Here is an 18,750-nt window from a genome sequence, read left to right as displayed (position 1 = left end):
GTATGTGTTCATGTTATTGCTTCGAATACTTGCCAAGCACATACTTTCCCTTCTCTCTTATTCCCCTCTCCTGTTTACGCTCCTCTCTTCCCTTTTCCCTCTGCCTGTAAACTCAGGTCTTTGCAAATGGTCAGAGAAACAACTTAAAACGTTCTTATTTTTTTATCACAGTCATGCTTCATTTTTTATTAAGAGGTAATATCTTTTTGATTGTAAAATTCAATAAAGTATATTCCCTTTTCTCAAAGACTGTAAAATTCAATAAGGTATATTCCCCTTTCTCAAAGACAGAAAATTCACCCTAAATATTGAAATAAACCAAATTAAAACTTCTAAGGATATGTAATTTCCAGAAAGGAAACAAATATCCTGAAGAGAACAATATGTGATCTGTGTATACATTTTCTCAACGTGACTACTTCCAAAGGAAACCAGTTATTAGGTGTATAATTTCTAAGTTATTTGTACAACATGCATTAATCACTTGTATTTAAATCAGGCACATGCTGCATATTGTTCCCACGCTGTTAAATTGTTACTTTTTTCTCCATGATATTTTGAGTAACTGATTATGACTTGAGTCAGACTTAATCATTAGAACTATAACCGGTGTTTATTTTTTGTCCCCCCATAGAAACCTATGGAGTCCCACTCTTTGCTCAGTCTGGCCATTAAATTGGCCACGATAGTTAATGGAATTCATGTAACTTGCACAGAAACGTACTTTCAAGGAGCTAAAACTTAAAGAGTTTTATTGTAACTACATCTTTACCTTGCAGAAAAGGAGAAATGTTAAATATTCCTCAATTCAGTCACTTCTAAAAATTTATACATTTACTTCTTCACTAATTAAGAAACACACATAGGCTCTCTTGTTCATTTTGACTTAAAAATTGAAGATCTCTGCCACTTGACTACAGTAATGATTTAAAACATCAATGGGCTGATTTCTGCCCCCTAACATGCTTTTACTGATGCAGTTCTGGGGACACTGTAGAATACTTATATTTTTTGGTACATCTTGGATGGTGTGGACTCTGAAAATCCAAGTTACACCCAAGATTTCATTCCTCTGTGATTACTCAGCTGGGCAACAGACATGCAGGACCTGTCTGAAAGAGACACTGACATCAAGTGGGCCCCACCAGTGACTCATCCCTTTAATGTAGCGAAACTGTAGAGGGAAGAGCAGGGAGGATGTATTGGTTGTTAGGAAAGTCCAGTTTACCGGTGGAAAATGACATCCTCCATGAATAAGATCTAAGGTGCGACTCACATAAATGTCCTAATTTTAAGATTGATGGGAGATCATGAAGCATTCCTTTACGTCGATGACAGGTCATCATAAATGCCTCAAGTGTATAGGACGACATATGGTTTTAGAATGTGACTTTATGAAGAAGGTGGAGATCCCAACTCCCTCTACCATGTCTACACATATATATACATATGTCTGAGTGTGCATTTGGGTGCTCTGGGCAGTGTCTTGACAGAGAACCTGAGCAGGACAAACCAGCCTTGACCTGAGCGAGCTAACTGGCACCATGAAAATATCAGGTGTCTTTCTGCTCCTCTCTCTGGCTCTTTTCTGCTTTTTCTCAGGTGAGTTTTTTTTTCTTTAAAATTGAAATCCAATATTTATGCTGAACTGGAAATGCCAAGTGTATTTGTCCACCCAGACCAATTCTGAGAGGTTATCCTGATGATGATAATGATTGTGATGGTGAAAATGATAATAGTAATAATGATAAAAATAACTTTCCTTTGTTGAGCATATACTATATTCTAGGCATGTAATAAGAGCTTCTAGGTATTATCTCCAAAACACATAGCAAGATACATTTATTTGTAGTCTACATGTAAGAAATCAGGGCACAGAAAAATTTAAAAATTGCCAAAGGAATAACAACTTGTAAGTAGAATTTGGAATTTGATCAGGTCTTTTAGACATCTCAGCTTATGCTCGTTCCACAAAACTAAGCTGGGGGATGGCTAGTTGTTTTAAGTATTAGCTTGGCTTTCTAAGACAAAGAAAAGCATTCTTGTCCTCATTGTTGTTATACAATAATTGGAATTAAAATTGAAACAAGGGGGGTAAAGGAAACTCAATTAAAGAATCCTTCAGAAAAAGAGCTATCCCATGTTCAAAGACTGCAATGTATATGCTGCTGGGGAACTCAACAATTCTTCAAGAAGGGGAAAGTCTTTGAGCAATAGCCTTGTGTTCTATCAGTTCAGACTGTTCAAAGGACAAGCGTACTTTGATCTGATGTCTTTCAGTCCAGGGTCATGTGGATGAACAGGGTCATGTATCTCTTTCTGTCCTCCATGCTATGGGAGTGGACAAAGCACACACTAAAGGCTCTAGACCCAAGACCTATGCCCATCTCTTTGGCTTATGGCCATGTCAGCTGGAGATACAGCTCAGCTCTCTGAGATGTTCTTTCATTCATGAAGTTCTAGAAATGAGCCTGGGTCTTGGAACTTTCCATGTCTGATCTATCATTTTTGGGGACAAAAGCTGTTGAATGTGGGGACTATCAGAGATTTTAAATGCCTGAACATGGAAAAACAACAATTTTTCAATGAAATTAAATAGCTAAAGAAGTTGCTGTTCACAGGAAACCAATCATATTTACATGAACAAGCACATTTAGAAATATGAAGAAACTGGATAAAGAATTACTTTGATATTAAGAATAAGCTTGACCACTAAGGCTAAAAACATGAAATGGCATTTCTGTCAACTGTGGAGATGGCATAAAAAATAGATGTGACTATATTAAAGTCTGCTTACTAGGACACTCTTTGAAATTAACTGATATGCTCTTATTGCTTCCCTTTAGAAAGGTAAACTGATTTGTTAATTGGATCTGGTGGACTAATGCACTGAATTTATCAAAATATGGTTCTTCCTAGATAAATCAGTGTTTAGGAAGGCTAATGTCTCAGAGCCTTCATGTGGAATTTCAGTCCTGGCATTTCCATTCTATAGCATGTGACTTTTCTCAGTCTCTCACTCAGCTATAGTAGAGAGGTATGAAAAGAACATTTCTGAGTGTGCAATTAAGTAAGAAAATGCATGTAAAGTGCTTTATATAGTGAAGGGGATACAGTTAAAGTTCAACAAATGTCTATTAATATTGACATTTTTAAAGTTTAATAAGACCACTGTACAGAACTCAGGCCTTGTTGATGTTAACCCTCCCTCTGCCTTAATACTTCATACGTATAAGACATTGGACACAAATCTCTCCTCTTCTCCGAGATGGAAGTAAAAGATAGACAATTGTACATGAACAGTAATTGAAATAAGATTTTAAAAAAAATTCTCCCTTTCTGATAAAAAATTCGTACCACGAAGAAATGGCCGAGAATTGTAATAATGAGTTTCCTTCAGTCATAAAAATCACTTTCAGTGGTTTGCAAAACTATAGACTTCCATGCCCTGTTTGGTCTCTATAATGGCATTTTCAAGTCATTGTCCTCAGCATCTGTATCTTTAATAACAGGGCCGCAGTGAGGTTGGCAGTCATTGCCGCAGACGGCCATTGTCTTCATTTCAAATTTAAAAGCCTTGTTCCCTTCTCACCCCCACGAACAGAGAATGTGCTTTAAGATATTGCCAGTTGCCATCCCTCACACGCTGACACTTATCCACACACTTTCTGTCACCAAGGTGGCTTTTGGCTAAATGCGCTGGCTTTGGGAATGCCACAGAAATGACCAGAATTGGGGGCATACCAGAAATGAACTGAAGATTTTATTATTTCAGTATTTGAAACCATTGAGCTGATTAGCCACAACCTAAAAGCACGGACATAACCACAAAGATGGAAGGAGACAGAGAATCAGGACTGTATTTATAGATGGCTTTTCCTCTCTCAGGAATTTAAAGAGATGTAGCAAGAGCAATGAGTCACAGAAGCCAACTGGACTCTGCCCTTGACAGTGTCTATTTGGGCCAAGTCTTTAAAGCTGAGCATAGAAGTCAGAAAAGCAATTTTGAGCTCAAAGAACAAATAACAAAGTTAATCTCTTCCTGAACTGCCCGTGACAAAGACAATACACTGAGCCTCAAAATGTCCAAGTTAGAGGTGACTTTCCAGCCCAACTTCTCTGAAGGAAGGCCAGAGATGAGGTCATCCCCACTGTGAATTAGCAACTAGGCCAGAACTGTAACTCGAATCTCCAGATCCCCAAATAATTTTCTCCCACCCATCCCCCAACCCCTAAGAAATATGACCTCATCCTGGTCCATCTCCTTTCATCACTTTCCAAGTTTCTACTGCTCCCTAAGCAGTGAACAGGCATAAAACAGTAGAACAACCATGCCCTCCCTTGCTGGGAGGACCAGGAACCAAGAACAAGCATCAGTTCAGGCATGAGGATTTCTTAATTTTGCAAATGCCACCTTTTGTACCTTCAGCAATTACAGTGTTCAGATTTTGTGCCTTTTTTTTTCCAGGTGTCTTCAGTCAAGGAGAACAGGTCAGTGTATATTTTTACTACTCTTCAGACCTGGGTGAGGCTTGCCTGGTGGTTCCCAGAGCCAAAGGTTTGTCTGTGGGTGAAAGAGCAAAAACAAAGAAGCAGGCCAAATCCAGAAATCAGTGGAAGTAACTCATTTTTTAACTCTAAATTCTCTATGAGTTAAAAGACCCTAACCACCCATTCTCAGGTTTTGTTAAAGTAAAATAACTATAAATGAAAATAGGATGAATCTATGTTGACACTCATACTGTATCCCTGCTTTCTCTGTAGGACCTTGGGCAAGTTACTCAGGTCTTCTGAGCTGCAATTTCTGCAGCTATAAAAAAAGGGGGACAATCTTATTCACCTCACAGAATCGTAGTCAGATTGAAATTAAATAAACTGTGTGGAAGCATTTGGCAAACTGTAAAAGAACTGGTTATTGACTGATAATTAACAACTATTGAAGGCGTTAGGGCAGAGGTTATCTTCTTTGTAGAAGTGAGGCCACCAAGAGTAGACACAGAAGTTGCTTACTGCTCTGTATTGAGTATACACAGACTCATTCCCACAAATGTAAATACATTTTGGGCAAAACATTGGAAGGGGCACAAATTGTCTTCATTGTCTGGTTGATTTTTTCCCAAATGAATCCACCAACTTTTTTCTGGATTGCTTGTTCTATCAAAAGACAACATAAACAAGTGGTATTTGCACAGTCAATCCATCCTGCTCCTGTGTCCATTGAGAGCATTTCTACTTGATCTTGACAATGGCTCTCGTTAGCCTTGGTGTGCCCAAGAACCTGACATCAAACGTTTCCAGACCCACCTGCCAACTATTTGGAGTTGGCAAAAGAGTTGAAAACCTATTTCACCTCTAGTACACCTACTATATTGCATAAGTAGAACTTTTCTCCTTTCCAATTTTATAATCTTAGAAAGTGAGATGTGTTGTATAATGGATGATGCCCTGCAATTAACTCGCATTGTGTGTGTGCACCTGTATGTGTAACACACGTGTGTTTGTACTTGGATATGAAATTGTTCATCTTAAAATTAATTTACTATTATGTTTAAACATATATGGTAGCACAACCTATGTTAAATATCAAAGCAAACAAACAAACAAAGACCCCCAGATCCAGCCAGCCCATTTTGTATTCCCCCAGGTGGTAAAATATGAGACCATGATATGCAGATTGAAAACATACGGAATAGAATCCCAGTTTTCTCATCAATACATAAGTCTCTTTCCTTGTTTAGGCTTTGATTTCCAGGATTCGTAATGTTTCTCAGATTTTCAGTGTTTTCTAAAGTTCATTTAAAGTCAGCTATTTACTGATTCTATTCCTGATAGGCCCAAGATTCAGAGTGCGCTTGCTGTGGGGTTGCTGGGGAAGCTTGCTACATATATAGATCCCCAGCGCTAAGCCAGACTTACTAAATAATAATCACACAGGTAGCGGGGTTGAATCTGCGTTTTAAATAATTATTCAGTGCTGAGGAGCACTGGCTTTGCTAGAATATTTTAGGGACAACATACATGAGTTCTAATTCCGATACTTACTGACTGTGTGATCTGAAGACTGTCTCCTTCCCTTGTCATTGCTTTTGTTTCCACATCTCTAAAGTAAAACATTTGGATGCAATGATTTCTAAACCCCCATCTGACTTCAGGTAACTGAACCAGTGTGGACCACGCCTGGCCTTGCCAAGACCACTGTCTTTTCCCCACTGAATCAGACAGAGAAGGGAGGGTGCCAACTTTCAGATGGCATCGAGGCTACCATTTCTTTTTTTGTGTGTAATTTTTTTCCATTACCATTTAGTCCTCTTACACCCCTCTATTCCCTCGCAATCACCACACTGTTGCCCATGTCCGTGAGTCCTCTCTCTGCTTTGCTCTCTACCATCTCTCTTCTGCATGGCTGGAAAGATGGCGGCGGTCCCAATGACAGGCAGAAAAAATGGAAACTAACCTCAGGAGCATGCCTGCTCAACTCTGCCCCCACTAAGACAAAAAGAAGGAAGGTTTCCTCCAACATTTAAGTCATTTCACTTATGCCAAGAAGTTTCCGTGCTGAAGCGCCTGATGGTAGATTATAGTTAACAGTCTAAAGAATTGTACAAGAATACTTTCAGAATAATTCACTATGTTGCCTTTATTTTTCTTATTTTCCTACTAGCCATATCTCTAAAGAGTTGTTTAAATGAATATTCCAGATTCGAGTGAACACAAACCCCTCAAAAACAATGATTGGCAACCATTTTCTGTTACAGTAATTTTGGAGGGATATCTACATTTATTTTTGTTTGTATTTTAAGATTAAGACACAATGAGTTTTGCTACAGTTAGTAGAACAATGCTCCATAACTGGAGTGTGTCTTGGGCTATTCATCTTTCCTAATTAGTTTGAATTCACCTACTATTAAGATACTGGCAAAATACCTAAATACAGTTTGAAGACGTTAACCAGCATCTACAAGTTAACAACGGGTAGGAAAATTGAGGCCTCAGAAACAGGACCTAAGCTGATTCCAATTTACCAACAGCTTTAATACAGGTATAGTCAACACCTCAGGACCCCTGGCTCCTTAAGGAGTGAGCCTCCACGGCCCCAGGCCACCTTTCGAGAGCGACAGAAAGCCCCCGTGCAATGCACGTCAATGTGCTTTGGGCAGTACAGTCTTCTGAGCAAATAAGCCATAGTTTTTGCTGTGCTCCCTTCTTAAACAAAGAAGTAATCATAGTATAATGAAAACAGTAGTTTAAAGTAAGATAACTTGTCTCTACATGTAAGAGGGATTTTGAGACACGGAAAAAATGAAAGCAGAGAGAATAGGATTTATTACATTGACTCGGCCAGGACTATTGAGGGTGGGTATAGGTGGTAAATTTGGAATTGGTGAAAGGCACTTGAGACAAAGAAATACACAAAAGGTAACACTTGCAAGGGGAAATAAATGGCAATGTTTTCATCTGAGGGTGGGCTGAGAAAACCAAAGAATGGTACTGTTCTGTAAAAAGGGAAAATTAGAATGTAAAACTAGTTTGGAGGGAAAGATTAAAAGTTACATTTTAGACATAACTGAGCATTAAATATAAATTTAATTGTTATCTAGAGTTTCTCTGTACATTTCTAACCATAGGAATTAGAGGGTTCTTTTAAAAGACTTTATTTATTTTTAGAGAGAGAAGTTAGAGAGAAAGAAAGGGTGAGAAACATAGATGTGAGAGAGAAACATGGGTCCGTTGCCCCTTACACACCCCCTGAGTGAGGGCCAAACCCGCACCCAGGCGTGTGCCCTCACTGAGAATCGAACCGGAGACCTTTTGCTGTGTGAGATGACACTCAACCAGCTGAGCCACACTGGTCAGAGCATGGAGTTTGAAATTTTGATGAAATCAAGAAAAACCATCTAAGACTCATCAGTATGATGACTATGACTTTTCTCTCTTTGAGAGAAAAAAAAATTGAATATATAAAATTTCTTGAAAGTGACCATAGTGAACACTCAGGGAGAAAATTAAAACAATGGTAAAAGGGGTGGAGAAGAAACAGGTGGAGAGCCAGAGCACTGACATGTTACAGGAGCCAGGAAAGAGTTCCGAAAAGGAGACAGGGTGTCCAACCCATGGCCCATGGGCTGCATGCGGCCCAGGATGGCTGTGAATGCAGCCCAGCACAAAATCGTAAATTTACTTAAAACATTATGAGGGGTTTTATTTGTGATTACATGTTGCAGTGTATTTAATGTATGGCGCAAGACAACTCTTCTTCTTCCAGTGTGGCCCAGAGATGCCAAAAGGTTGGACACCCCTGGATATCATAAGAAAATCATTAACATTTAATAATAGCCAATGGGTGTATCCTGAGACATTTTTAGAGCCATTTTTGATAGTGTGGAAGGGGCATAAAAACAGGGAGAGTAGAAGCAAGTTAGGGAGGGGGTTAGAAGATTGGGGTGATTTAAAAAGGAGATGATGCAACCACATGGGTGGTCACAAAGGGAAGAAGAAGAGGCGAAGTCCTACACCCTAGGGGAGTTTGTGTTTGCGAATTTCCATTGGCTTTATTTGTAGAACCGAAGTGCCAGACTAAAATATTAATGATCCTGACCTTTTTGGGGTTAATTTTTGTGATCATATAAGTTCATTTCCCAGCAAAATTCAATGGCTATGTAGTTGCCACTAGGTGATTAATCTGGGCACTGACAGTATCCCTGGATTCCAGAATGTTTTTGAAGGTACAGTTCTTTGACGAACCACAAGGGGTCAGACTGCTATTAAACATTGGCGCCCAAGTACCCAGATGCAGTCTCCGGAAGCTGGAGGATCTAAGGAAAGCAGTGGAGGCTCTTGTTAAAGCCAACACCATCTGAAAAAAACACTCAAACAAAAACAGCAACAAACAGCCCTCACTGAATAGAGTAAGAAATAATGGGCTCCAAAAATTCTGGAATGTGAAACAATTTACATTGTTGGAGTTTATAACAGCAATCCTACACACAATACTTGAAACTTTACAAAGTGTTTTCAAAGGATTTGTCATTAAAACAACCCTAGAAGACAAGCATTGCCAGGCCTCAGTGAAATAAGAAGGAATTCAACTCAGAGCAGCCAAGTGTTTGCATAAGGTAAGGCAGCTAGTGAATGAAAGAAGAAAAATTCAAACCCAGGTCAGCCAGGGGTGTCAAACTCATTTTCACCGGGGGCCACATCAGCCTCACGGTTGCCTGCAGAAGGCCGAAAATAATTTTAGGACTGTATAAATGTGACTACTCCTTAACTAGGGGCAAGGAGCTCAGCACTGCCGCTGGGTAGAAACAAGGTGCTGGGCCGCATAAAACGAGGTGTAGAGCCGCATAAAACGAGGTGGAGGGCCGCATTTGGCCCGTGTCCCTTGCGTTTGCTGCCTGTGTATAATCTCCTAATATAAAGCATTACAGCGTTTTAAATAGATCCAGGGGATTCAGCTCTCCTGGGGGGGGGGGGGGTCTCATGGAGGAAATTTTAAAGAAGAAGGATAACCTTATCTCCCTTAGTCTAGACCTGCTTTTTGATGTCCACTAAGAAACCAGTGGTTGGGATTCTATCTAAAGGACACCAAAATAAGAATAAAAAACAGGAAAAGAAATTTAGGCAGAGGAAAGGAATAGCTTTCTTAGCCTACTTCTCCTTAAGCTGTAAGAGCTGTGCTCTCTTTCTGGTCCAACTGGTTACTCTGATATTCTCCTGTCTTGCTGTTTGCCGCACAGAAAGCATTGCTGGTTGGATCTGCATAGTCATTCTTCACCTTTTCCAACCTCTGGGGCTCCCAGAGTGTGACCCCTATTTGTCCCCGGTCACCATGCTAAAATGTCTCACACAGCGAGTGAATCGGGGCCCCTAGTTATAAAAGAAAGAAGTGTTTGGCCAGTAGTTGTTCCTTCTCACACCCAGTTGAGGAACTATGGACTTAGCTTTATTTAAGCTACTGTGTAGAAAGGAGTCACTGTTAAATCTTATATTGGCAAAGCTAGAAGAGGCATTAGAGACCACCTTGTCTCATGATACTGAACATTTGTATGAGACTCCTTCCAAAATGTGGTAAGAGCTAGAGTTGGAAAGGGCCTACAATAAAAGCTTAGTTTCTGCATGCTTAGTCCAAGACTATTTCAAACCTTTTATACTGGCTTTCTACAACTTTTGTGTGGCTACATCTGATCCTTATAACAATCCTGGGATTGAAGCATGATGGCTGTTGTCTAAAAAACTCTTTGGCTAAGCAAATGAGGTACAGGCAGTGAGTGGTTTGTCTGAAATGACACAACCAGCCAATGGGTAATGGCAGGACAAGTTCTGAAACATGGTTCTCCAGCCACTTCAGGGATCCTTGAAGGACCGGACAAGTTAGAAGTATGAAATGTATCTACGTGCTGAGGAAGTTTGTTCATATACCATTTGGATGATTTGGTTTTATTTATGGGAATCCTTAGCCCTTCTTAGTCTCATATGTAGGGGGCAGTGGAAGGGGAAAAGTGGGTTTGGAGAGGGGGGTGGAGTCTAGAAGTCCTCCAAGTCAACACCTTCCCCATGCGCCACTTCCATATCTGCTTTCTAAAGGACAAAAGAGCCGGGATCACGAGATCAGAGGGTCGAATGCCACGGAAAGGTGGCTTAAGATGGCGTCTCTTTCAAGTAAGAGACATTTTTTTATTTTCTTTTCCTCACTGACCTGTCTGTAGAGAGACATATATCCCTGACTTAGATGCCCTTTTTCTCAGCTTCCACGCTGCCTGTGTTTGGCCCACGGTAGCATGTATCACACACTGTGCTGTAATTTTCCGTGTCCTTTTCTGCTTTCCTAACATGAATATGATGGTAAACTTATGGAGACAGTGTTTATAACTGATTCTTTTCTGTATAGCCAGCACCCAGAACCATGTCTTCCAAATATTAGTTATCTATTGGCTGTTGGTGGAATGCATGAAAATATCAATGGTGATTCTATGGTCTACAGTCTGTTCTTGGCTCAAGCACACAATTGCAAATGTGTATATTCATGACAAATACAAAATACATTAGCTTTTAAGAAAAAAGTGTCCTATAGTTAATCATGCCGTAAAGATTTTCCAGCCTGGTTTCTATTTGGGGACCTGAAGGAAAGGTTACTATCCTAGAAGTAGTATGAAAAAATGGAGTTATTTTTTAAGAGCACTGGGGGCAGGAGAAGTGGGCCCATAAAAATACCTAGGTATCTTCTATACAACTAAGCCCTAAGAAGATCTCCGATAAGCACCATACTACACAACCTCAATAGTACAAGATGTAAAATTTCACAACCAAAATGTGTGTTATAGTCTCAGGTGCCTTAAGTCTGACATATGTTATAATATTTTGTGACTCAGTTGTGTGACTCTTCTGATGAGCTTTTCCCCATGCAAACCTTTGGAGAGCTTTGTCCATGTATAATGGTTTGCTAACATCTTAAAGATATGATTCCTTTTACCAATGCCCACACATTTTTTAATAAGGTATTTTAATAAAGCTTACATGCCTTGACTCTAAATGTGGTCCGAGGTACATTGTGACAGTTGGCCTTCATTTGGCTCAATGAGGATGTGTTGGAAATCGACCACAGTAGGTTGTTGGAAATTGTGGATCAGCAATCAGAAGGAGTGTGGTCAAGCACTGGTTTGAATGCTCCCTGGTTGGGTGGCATTGGGAAACTACTCAGTTATCCCGAGGATCAATATTCACGTCTGTAAACTGATTAATGTGATATTGCTCCATGTGCCTCTCAGAGTTATTGTGATATTCAACTGAGTTACTCTGTGTGGTTTGGCTATTATAAAGCAATGGATAAACATAAGGCAGTATCCTTTTAAAGGAACTAAAAGAGAAGTGAGTATGGTCCCTCTCTTCACGTTAAGGATCACTTCATTTCCCACATTTGGAAAAGTTTGCTTCTACCTATTGTGTATTGCCTGTACCCTGGAAAACATGGTGTGCGTGTCACTTGGACACCAAAGATTGACTGAGTTGACATTGAATCGAGAAGAATTTAAAACTCTAGGCTGCTCCTGAGAGATCACTGTAACTGGGGGCATGTATTAGGTGCTACCACTGTTCCTTCTACGGGGCCCATGACCTTCATTATTAGTCATCATAGCACGTGTTCTCACCAAGGCTACATGCAGCCTCAGAATCCTAAATGGAGCAACTTAGGCACCAAAGTTCAAATACTATAAACAGACTTGGGGACAGAGCAAGCTAATATAAAGACATTAAAATTTTTGTTTTCAGGAGAATAAATGGATGTAGCCACCATGGGGAAAATTAACAAGCCATCATGTAACATTTGGAAGCTCCTTGCAATAGTCACCCATATCTTTATAACAATACAGAAGTAGAGTTATTAGAGTTGCAGTGAAAAAAACAACTGTCACTTAAAGACCAAAACTAGTCTCCAGGGGAACAAATTAGGGTTGGAGCAAAAAGTCATACCTGTGGTATTTGCCTTACTCCTTATATTCATAAGGAGTAAGTAAATAACTGCCATACACCATTAACTTACTCCTGAATGCAATAAATACAGAAATGTGTATCTTGTGTCTCAAATAAAAAGTCTCAGTTATGTTTAATATATTCCAGATGAGCAGACAAAGAAGGTTGTTTTCTTTTTTTTTTAAGATTTTATTTATTTATCTTTAGAGAGGGAAGGGAGGGAGATAGAGAAAGAGAAACATCAATGTGCGGTTGCTGGGGGTCATGGCCTGCAACCCAGGCATGTACCCTGACTGGGAATCGAACCTGCTACACTTTGGTTCACAGCCCGCGCTCAATCCACTGAGCTACACCAGCCAAAGCAGAAGGCAGTTTTCTATTTCAGGAAGCTTTACCTCATATACATGCACATAATTTCATATAAATATATAAACAAATAAATATATGTAAATAAAGATATATTTGCATATACCTTTATATAAATGTTTATATGTTTACATATGCCTTTATATAAATATTTATAAATATTTGTATATAAATTTGTATAATATTTAGATATAGTTATGTATACACCTTTATATAAACAAATCTATGTATTTATGTATACCTTTACATAAATATTCATATATTCTATATAACTAAATAAATGTCTCTATATTTATACATAACCTCATATGAATGTATGTTTATGCATAACTTCACATAAATAAGTATATATGTATATACATAAATAATCATGAGCTTGCTGTCCGAAGCTCCCGCTCGGTGGAAGAGCCCCTGGGGCGGATGCACTAACACCCACGTCACTGTGCTCGCTCCGGCAGGTTGACTGTGGTGAGTTCCAGGACCCCCAGGTCTTCTGCACTCGGGAATCTAATCCCTACTGTGGCACCGATGGCCAGACGTACGGCAATAAATGTGCCTTCTGTAAGGCGAAGGTGTAAGTATCACACTCACCAACCCGTCCCTTGGAAAAACAAACTTCCGGAATAAGACAATGACACTTTCTTCGAGATAGTCTAGAAGTTTCTATTCATACCCACCCATAGAAACTAAAGAAATAAGCTTCAAAGAGACTGAAAACAAATGGGTCAAAAACAAATAAAAATTTACATAATAAATTATTTGAAAGCATAATCTCCATTACTTTGTGATTATTAAATGTGATTTGTCTTAGGGAAATTTTAAAACATTTTACATTTTTAAGAATTTTGATACATTTTCTTATTTTTTCCACTTCTAACTAAAAATTTTAATAATTTTTATCCAGGTGTGTTTTGTAATTGCTATTATTATTAATTTTAGAGATTAAGTTTGAAAATTCACCAAAATCAGAAACATGAAAATCTTGTGAGAAAATTTATTACCAATAAAAGCAATTATTGTATCTACATTATTTTCAAGCATTTTATTTTATACCAAATTCTATGTTGCTGAGGCACCAATTTTCATTCATTCCTCTCTTTTGGTCGGATGAAAAGAGCCTTTCAACAAAGAACAGAGGAGAGGATCATCCTTCATTATTCAGACAACTCAAACTTTACAGACAGGGTGCTAGGAAGATTCTACCAAGGGCCAATATTTAATGAATGTATGTGTTAATAAGGAACAGAACAGGTGCTCTAGATTTTAGCCAATAGACTGTGAGCTTCCAGATGAGACACATTTTGTAATTAATAGAAACCTATTCAAACAAGCAATTTCTTAGTCTGATTGCTCCAAACTCCAGGAAATTATAACCCTCTTTAAAAGTAACCTCACTTCCTTACCACTGTCATCCTTTTCTTATATCAGAGTTTCTTCTATGAATGTCTTACTTTCAACTTTGCTGTAAAATTTCTAAGCACAGGGGTTATATAACTTTTTATCAATAATAACAGAGCTAAGCACATAGAATTAAATGAATAAATATTGAATAAATATACAGTAACTATTTCTGCATTTATATACAGCATATACAGCATATACAGCATTATATGATTAATTAACACCAAACTTTTCTCAGGATAAGAGCCATTGGGTAAGTTGAGATTTGATATGATGAACACCCATTACTAAGAAGGCTTAAATGTATGGTCTGCCATAATAGACCAGATGCCTGAGTATTCTGTTTAACTTCTTATATTTTCTATTAGCCAGAATTGTGACACTATAGTCTCTTTACCATTATTCCTTTTGTCATTTTTACCTTTTTCAGTTGTATATATATTTACTCTCAGAGAAATAATCATCGAAATCAAACTTCTCTAAGTTTGTTTATTAAATCAGTTGGTTTCAGATTCATGCTTTCTGTTGTTAGGACAGATGTCATCTCTGAGTGGATTTAATTAACGTCTGCCAGATCACTGACACGGGTACCCGTACAATCCAATGATTGCACAGATGATGACGCGGTTAGACCCTTATCCGCCCTCTGCAGTGAACACAGATGATATTGCGCTGAGCATGTTTTGTCTTTTTCTTTTATAGGAAAAGTGGTGGGAAGATCAACCTAAAGCATCATGGAAAATGCTGAATGAGAGCCAGGGTTCTGTGCTGCCTTCCCAGCTCTCTCCTCCTTCTTTTCTTGCTTCTGCTTTTATTTTTCTCTAGCTGATCTCTTAAATTTACAAAAACGTACCTTCTGCTTTGCCTGGGTCACAGGAAGTTCAATATACATCTATTCCCTTGATTCACTTAACAATAAAATAAATTCTGCAGAAGCCTGGCCTGTGTTTTTACTTTGAGATCAAGAAAACATACAGATACAATATGGGGTAATTGACCCGACATAAACCTGGGTAAACAGACCTGTTTTTCTGATCCAAATGAACCCTGAAGTCACTGTGGGATCTTGGGAAAATCCCTTCCCATCTCTGTTTTTGGAATTTCCATGTGGCTAATGAAGAATTTTTTATTGTAATATCTATTATTTAAGGCTTAGGTGAGATAATATTGATTCTCCCCATTTTGGGGGACAATATTTTATATAAAATAAAACATTGATCTTCTTTGGACCATAGTTTTTCATCTCTATGAAATGGTGGATTTAGACTATATACTATGTGAACACATACATTATTTGTTTTCGCAGCAATATCATAGAGTCTAGCAGATAGAAAGAAGTGAATAAATATTCAATACATAGTGACTATCCAGTCAATAGTGAATGGAGGCAAAGTCTATAAAAGTGTGTACATTTAAAGAAAACAGTTCATTGATCTTAATCATGGAATGAGAGAAGTGGATAAAATGTAAGGACTCGTAAGGCCCAGAGAAAGTTTGATTAGTTAATGGCCAAAGAAAAATGCTCCAGGTGGTAGAAGAATCAAGGTCTCAACACAGGTCTTTCAATGACCCACTCAGTCTCCATGTAGCTGGCTCAATCTTCTGAAGACAATATTCTGATATATAAATGTCTTATTCTGAGTAATCCAGATAGAAGTCTGGGGAGAAATCTCCCTTTGAGCATTTTCTTGGTGCAGAGCACGTATTTACTAGTAACACATTCCGGGGTGAACTCACATAAGACGTCCCTAGGTGCATTCACTAGGTAATAACCATCAATAAGCACCAGCAGGGCACCTACTCTGTGGCAGGTAGGTACTTGGACACAGTTACAGTTAGGGATGAAAAGAACCAAAAATCCCATTCTTAATAGAATTTGCATACCAGCAGGGAGAAATAGACAAAAAACAATAGGGAAGTACATGACATAGTAATGTTTGGGAAGATGATGGCCAATCGCAGTACTAAGTCAGGTAGTTAGAAGAGTTCTTACTGGGAAGGTGTGGAGATAAAGGAGTTAGCTGAGCCAATATTCTAGGGAAGAGCAAAAAGTAAAGCTAGAACACAGTCCTTCCATCTGTTGCATTCCTCTTTGTTCAAGGTTCAGTGGGGAAGCAATGTGACTGAAGAGGTGCAAGTGAGTGGGCAAGTAATGGGTGATAGGTTCAGAGAAAAATTAATGCAAACCATGAAAAGCCTTGTAGTCACTGGTAAAATTTTTGCTTCTATTCTGACGAACAAAATGTGTTCATTATAAATACTAAGATCTTATTTCTGCTTTTAAAAAATCTACCTTCTGCTGTGAATATACCATATGGTCTCACCTATGAGAGGAACCTAATGAACAAAACAAACAAATGAGCAAAATAGAACCCGAGGCATGGAAACAAGGAACAGACTGACAGGGCCCAGAAGGGATGGGGGAATGGGATAAGGAGGGAAAGTACAGGAAGGGTCTAGTCAAGGAACAGGTACAAATGACCCATGGACATGGACACACAGTGGGGATTAACTGTGGGAGTCGGAGGTGGGCAAGGCAGGGGTGAGCAATGGGGAAAATCAGGACAACTATAATAGAACAGCAATAAAAAAATCTATCTGCTTTAAAAAATGTATGTTAACATTTAAAACAATTTCTCATCAAGTGCTTTTTCTGTCCCTTTGACTGTACTGCCCCTTTATCTTCAGGGCATACATTTCAAGACCACCTCCAACAGATGCCTAAAACCACAAAGAGTATACTATATATTATATATACATATACAAAGGTACCTATATGGAGATACCTATGATAAAATTTAAATGACTCTCACACTTTGGGGCCATTAGGAAGGAAAAGAAGGGCTGCGTGTATAGCAAGCACTGAGGTACCCCAACGGTCGATCTGATGACTGAGACGGCTCCTAAGTGACTAGGGGGTGGGGAGCATATACAGGGCCCCCACCCATTAGTGGACAAAGGGATGATTCACAAACTGGGTGGGAGGAAGTAGGACAGCATGAGATTTCATCACACTACTCAGAAGGGTGAGGAATTTAAAACTTAGGAATTGTTTATTTCTGAAATTTTCCATTTAATATTTTGGGACTACAATAACTGACACTATGAAAAGCAAAACCACGAATAAAGGGGGACCACTGTATATGAAATTTCCTGCTTACTTGAGAAATTAAACACTTTTCTCCCTTTTAGTTTCTACCTATGAAGTAATTTAGCTACCACTAACATAAACCTGTGGAGAACAGCATGTAGTTGGATAAGTGAGCCATCACCCATCTTTAAAAGTGTTGCCCCTCTGCGCGACCTCCCCTTCCTCTCTCTGGTGGGAACTGTCCACGGCATTCAGCCAGGCCAGGTTCCTGTGGGCTGTCCACACAGAAAGTGCATTTCCATCACTCTGCCCCAGGCTGCCTGCAACGCTTCTGGCCCACCCACAGCCACCCTGCCTGTCCTTCCTCTCTCCTACAACCCTCTCATCCACATCCTAAGGTGACCATTTATTCCGTGGCTCATGTCAGGTGTTCTCACTGAGCAAATGATCAAAACACTATCTCGTCTAGTTCTGAGCTATTCTTTGGGGAAGGAAGGGAAGCTTATGAATGCTAAACCACAGAAGACCAGAAATTTTGTATTTGTTAGAAAGAAGAGGCAAGTCACATATAAAAAATCAACAGTCAAAACATAGACATTTTGGCTAGGAGATGTATACATTTGTCAAATCTCAGTGAAAACACTTAAGATGTATGGGTATCATAGTTTGCAAACTTTCCATCAAAAGGAAAGATGTAAACATATAATGTAGTCTTAAATATAACATACATAGTGAAGTTTTTAGAGAAGGGGCACTGATATCTACAGTTTACTTTAAATTTCATCAAAGATGGATTAATGGATACATGGATAGATACATTAAAAACAAATATGGTAAAACTAATGGTATAATCTAGGTGGTGGATTTATAGGGGTTCACTATAAAATTATTTTAGCATTGCTGGATGTTTAAATTTTTTCATTAAAATTTTTTATAATTAATAAAACACAGACTCAACCAAGAGGAACAAATATTCAGAATTTCATTTTTTGTTTGTCATTACTGTAAAATCCAGGACAGAACACACTGTTTCAAGTATGGTCTGTACTCTTCTCTTAAAAGCAAAAAAAAAAGTATCTGACCCGAACACCCATATCCATCAGCATGCCTCCAGATAGCAATAGGAACATTGTCGAGATGGTGTCATACCAAACTTATAACCAGTAACTATCTCCATGTGTTTTTCTTTCCATGCCAACTGTTGCTAAGTTACATCTTTCTCAGCTGTTCTTCTTTCATTGTTTTTTTGCAGCTAAATTCATTGTGCAAATGACATGTTGTGTGGATGATTAAGGAGGGAAGGGGGCTTGTGTGCAGGCTTTTGTGAAGGTTTCTCAAGATGGCTTACACAGACACATGTACCACACAAACGCACTCTAAAGTGACAAGGAGAACAACAGGGGTAAAAAGGCCAGAGAAAATAGTAA

The 18,750-nt window shown here is 38.8% G+C and overlaps 1 protein-coding gene across 2 annotated transcripts; it reads left to right on the top strand.

Annotated features, from left to right (window-relative positions):
- Positions 1 to 1,411: 1,411 nt before the first annotated feature.
- LOC123811632 (serine protease inhibitor Kazal-type 6) lies at positions 1,412 to 15,167 on the top strand. 2 transcript variants are annotated; one of them, XM_045827991.1, is made up of 5 exons: positions 1,412 to 1,602; positions 4,469 to 4,491; positions 10,582 to 10,656; positions 13,290 to 13,405; positions 14,935 to 15,167. In XM_045827991.1, exons 1-5 carry the CDS (start codon positions 1,545 to 1,547, stop codon positions 14,978 to 14,980), a joined length of 318 nt encoding a protein of 105 aa, XP_045683947.1. In that variant the 5' UTR covers positions 1,412 to 1,544; the 3' UTR covers positions 14,981 to 15,167. The 2 variants fall into 2 exon arrangements, with proteins under 2 accessions (XP_045683947.1, XP_045683957.1); XM_045828001.1 differs by lacking the exon at positions 10,582 to 10,656 and having other exon boundaries at positions 1,449 to 1,602.
- The last annotated feature ends 3,583 nt before the right edge of the window (positions 15,168 to 18,750 follow it).

Source organism: Phyllostomus hastatus, unplaced genomic scaffold (genome assembly GCF_019186645.2).
Source record: "Phyllostomus hastatus isolate PE091 unplaced genomic scaffold, TTU_PhHast_1.1 phas_contig_150, whole genome shotgun sequence".
Taxonomy (NCBI): Eukaryota; Metazoa; Chordata; class Mammalia; order Chiroptera; family Phyllostomidae; genus Phyllostomus; species Phyllostomus hastatus.
This window is presented reverse-complemented; position numbering and strand designations above follow the sequence as displayed.

Bases quoted from the DNA above. Each gene is read 5' to 3' on its own strand.
- LOC123811632 (XM_045827991.1), top strand. From the start codon at position 1,545: ATGAAAATATCAGGTGTCTTTCTGCTCCTCTCTCTGGCTCTTTTCTGC. The intron at 1,603-4,468 runs GTGAGTTTTTTT...TTTTTTTTCCAG, and splicing joins TCTTTTCTGCTTTTTCTCAG to GTGTCTTCAGTCAAGGAGAA. The intron at 13,406-14,934 runs GTAAGTATCACA...TTTCTTTTATAG, and splicing joins GCCTTCTGTAAGGCGAAGGT to GAAAAGTGGTGGGAAGATCA.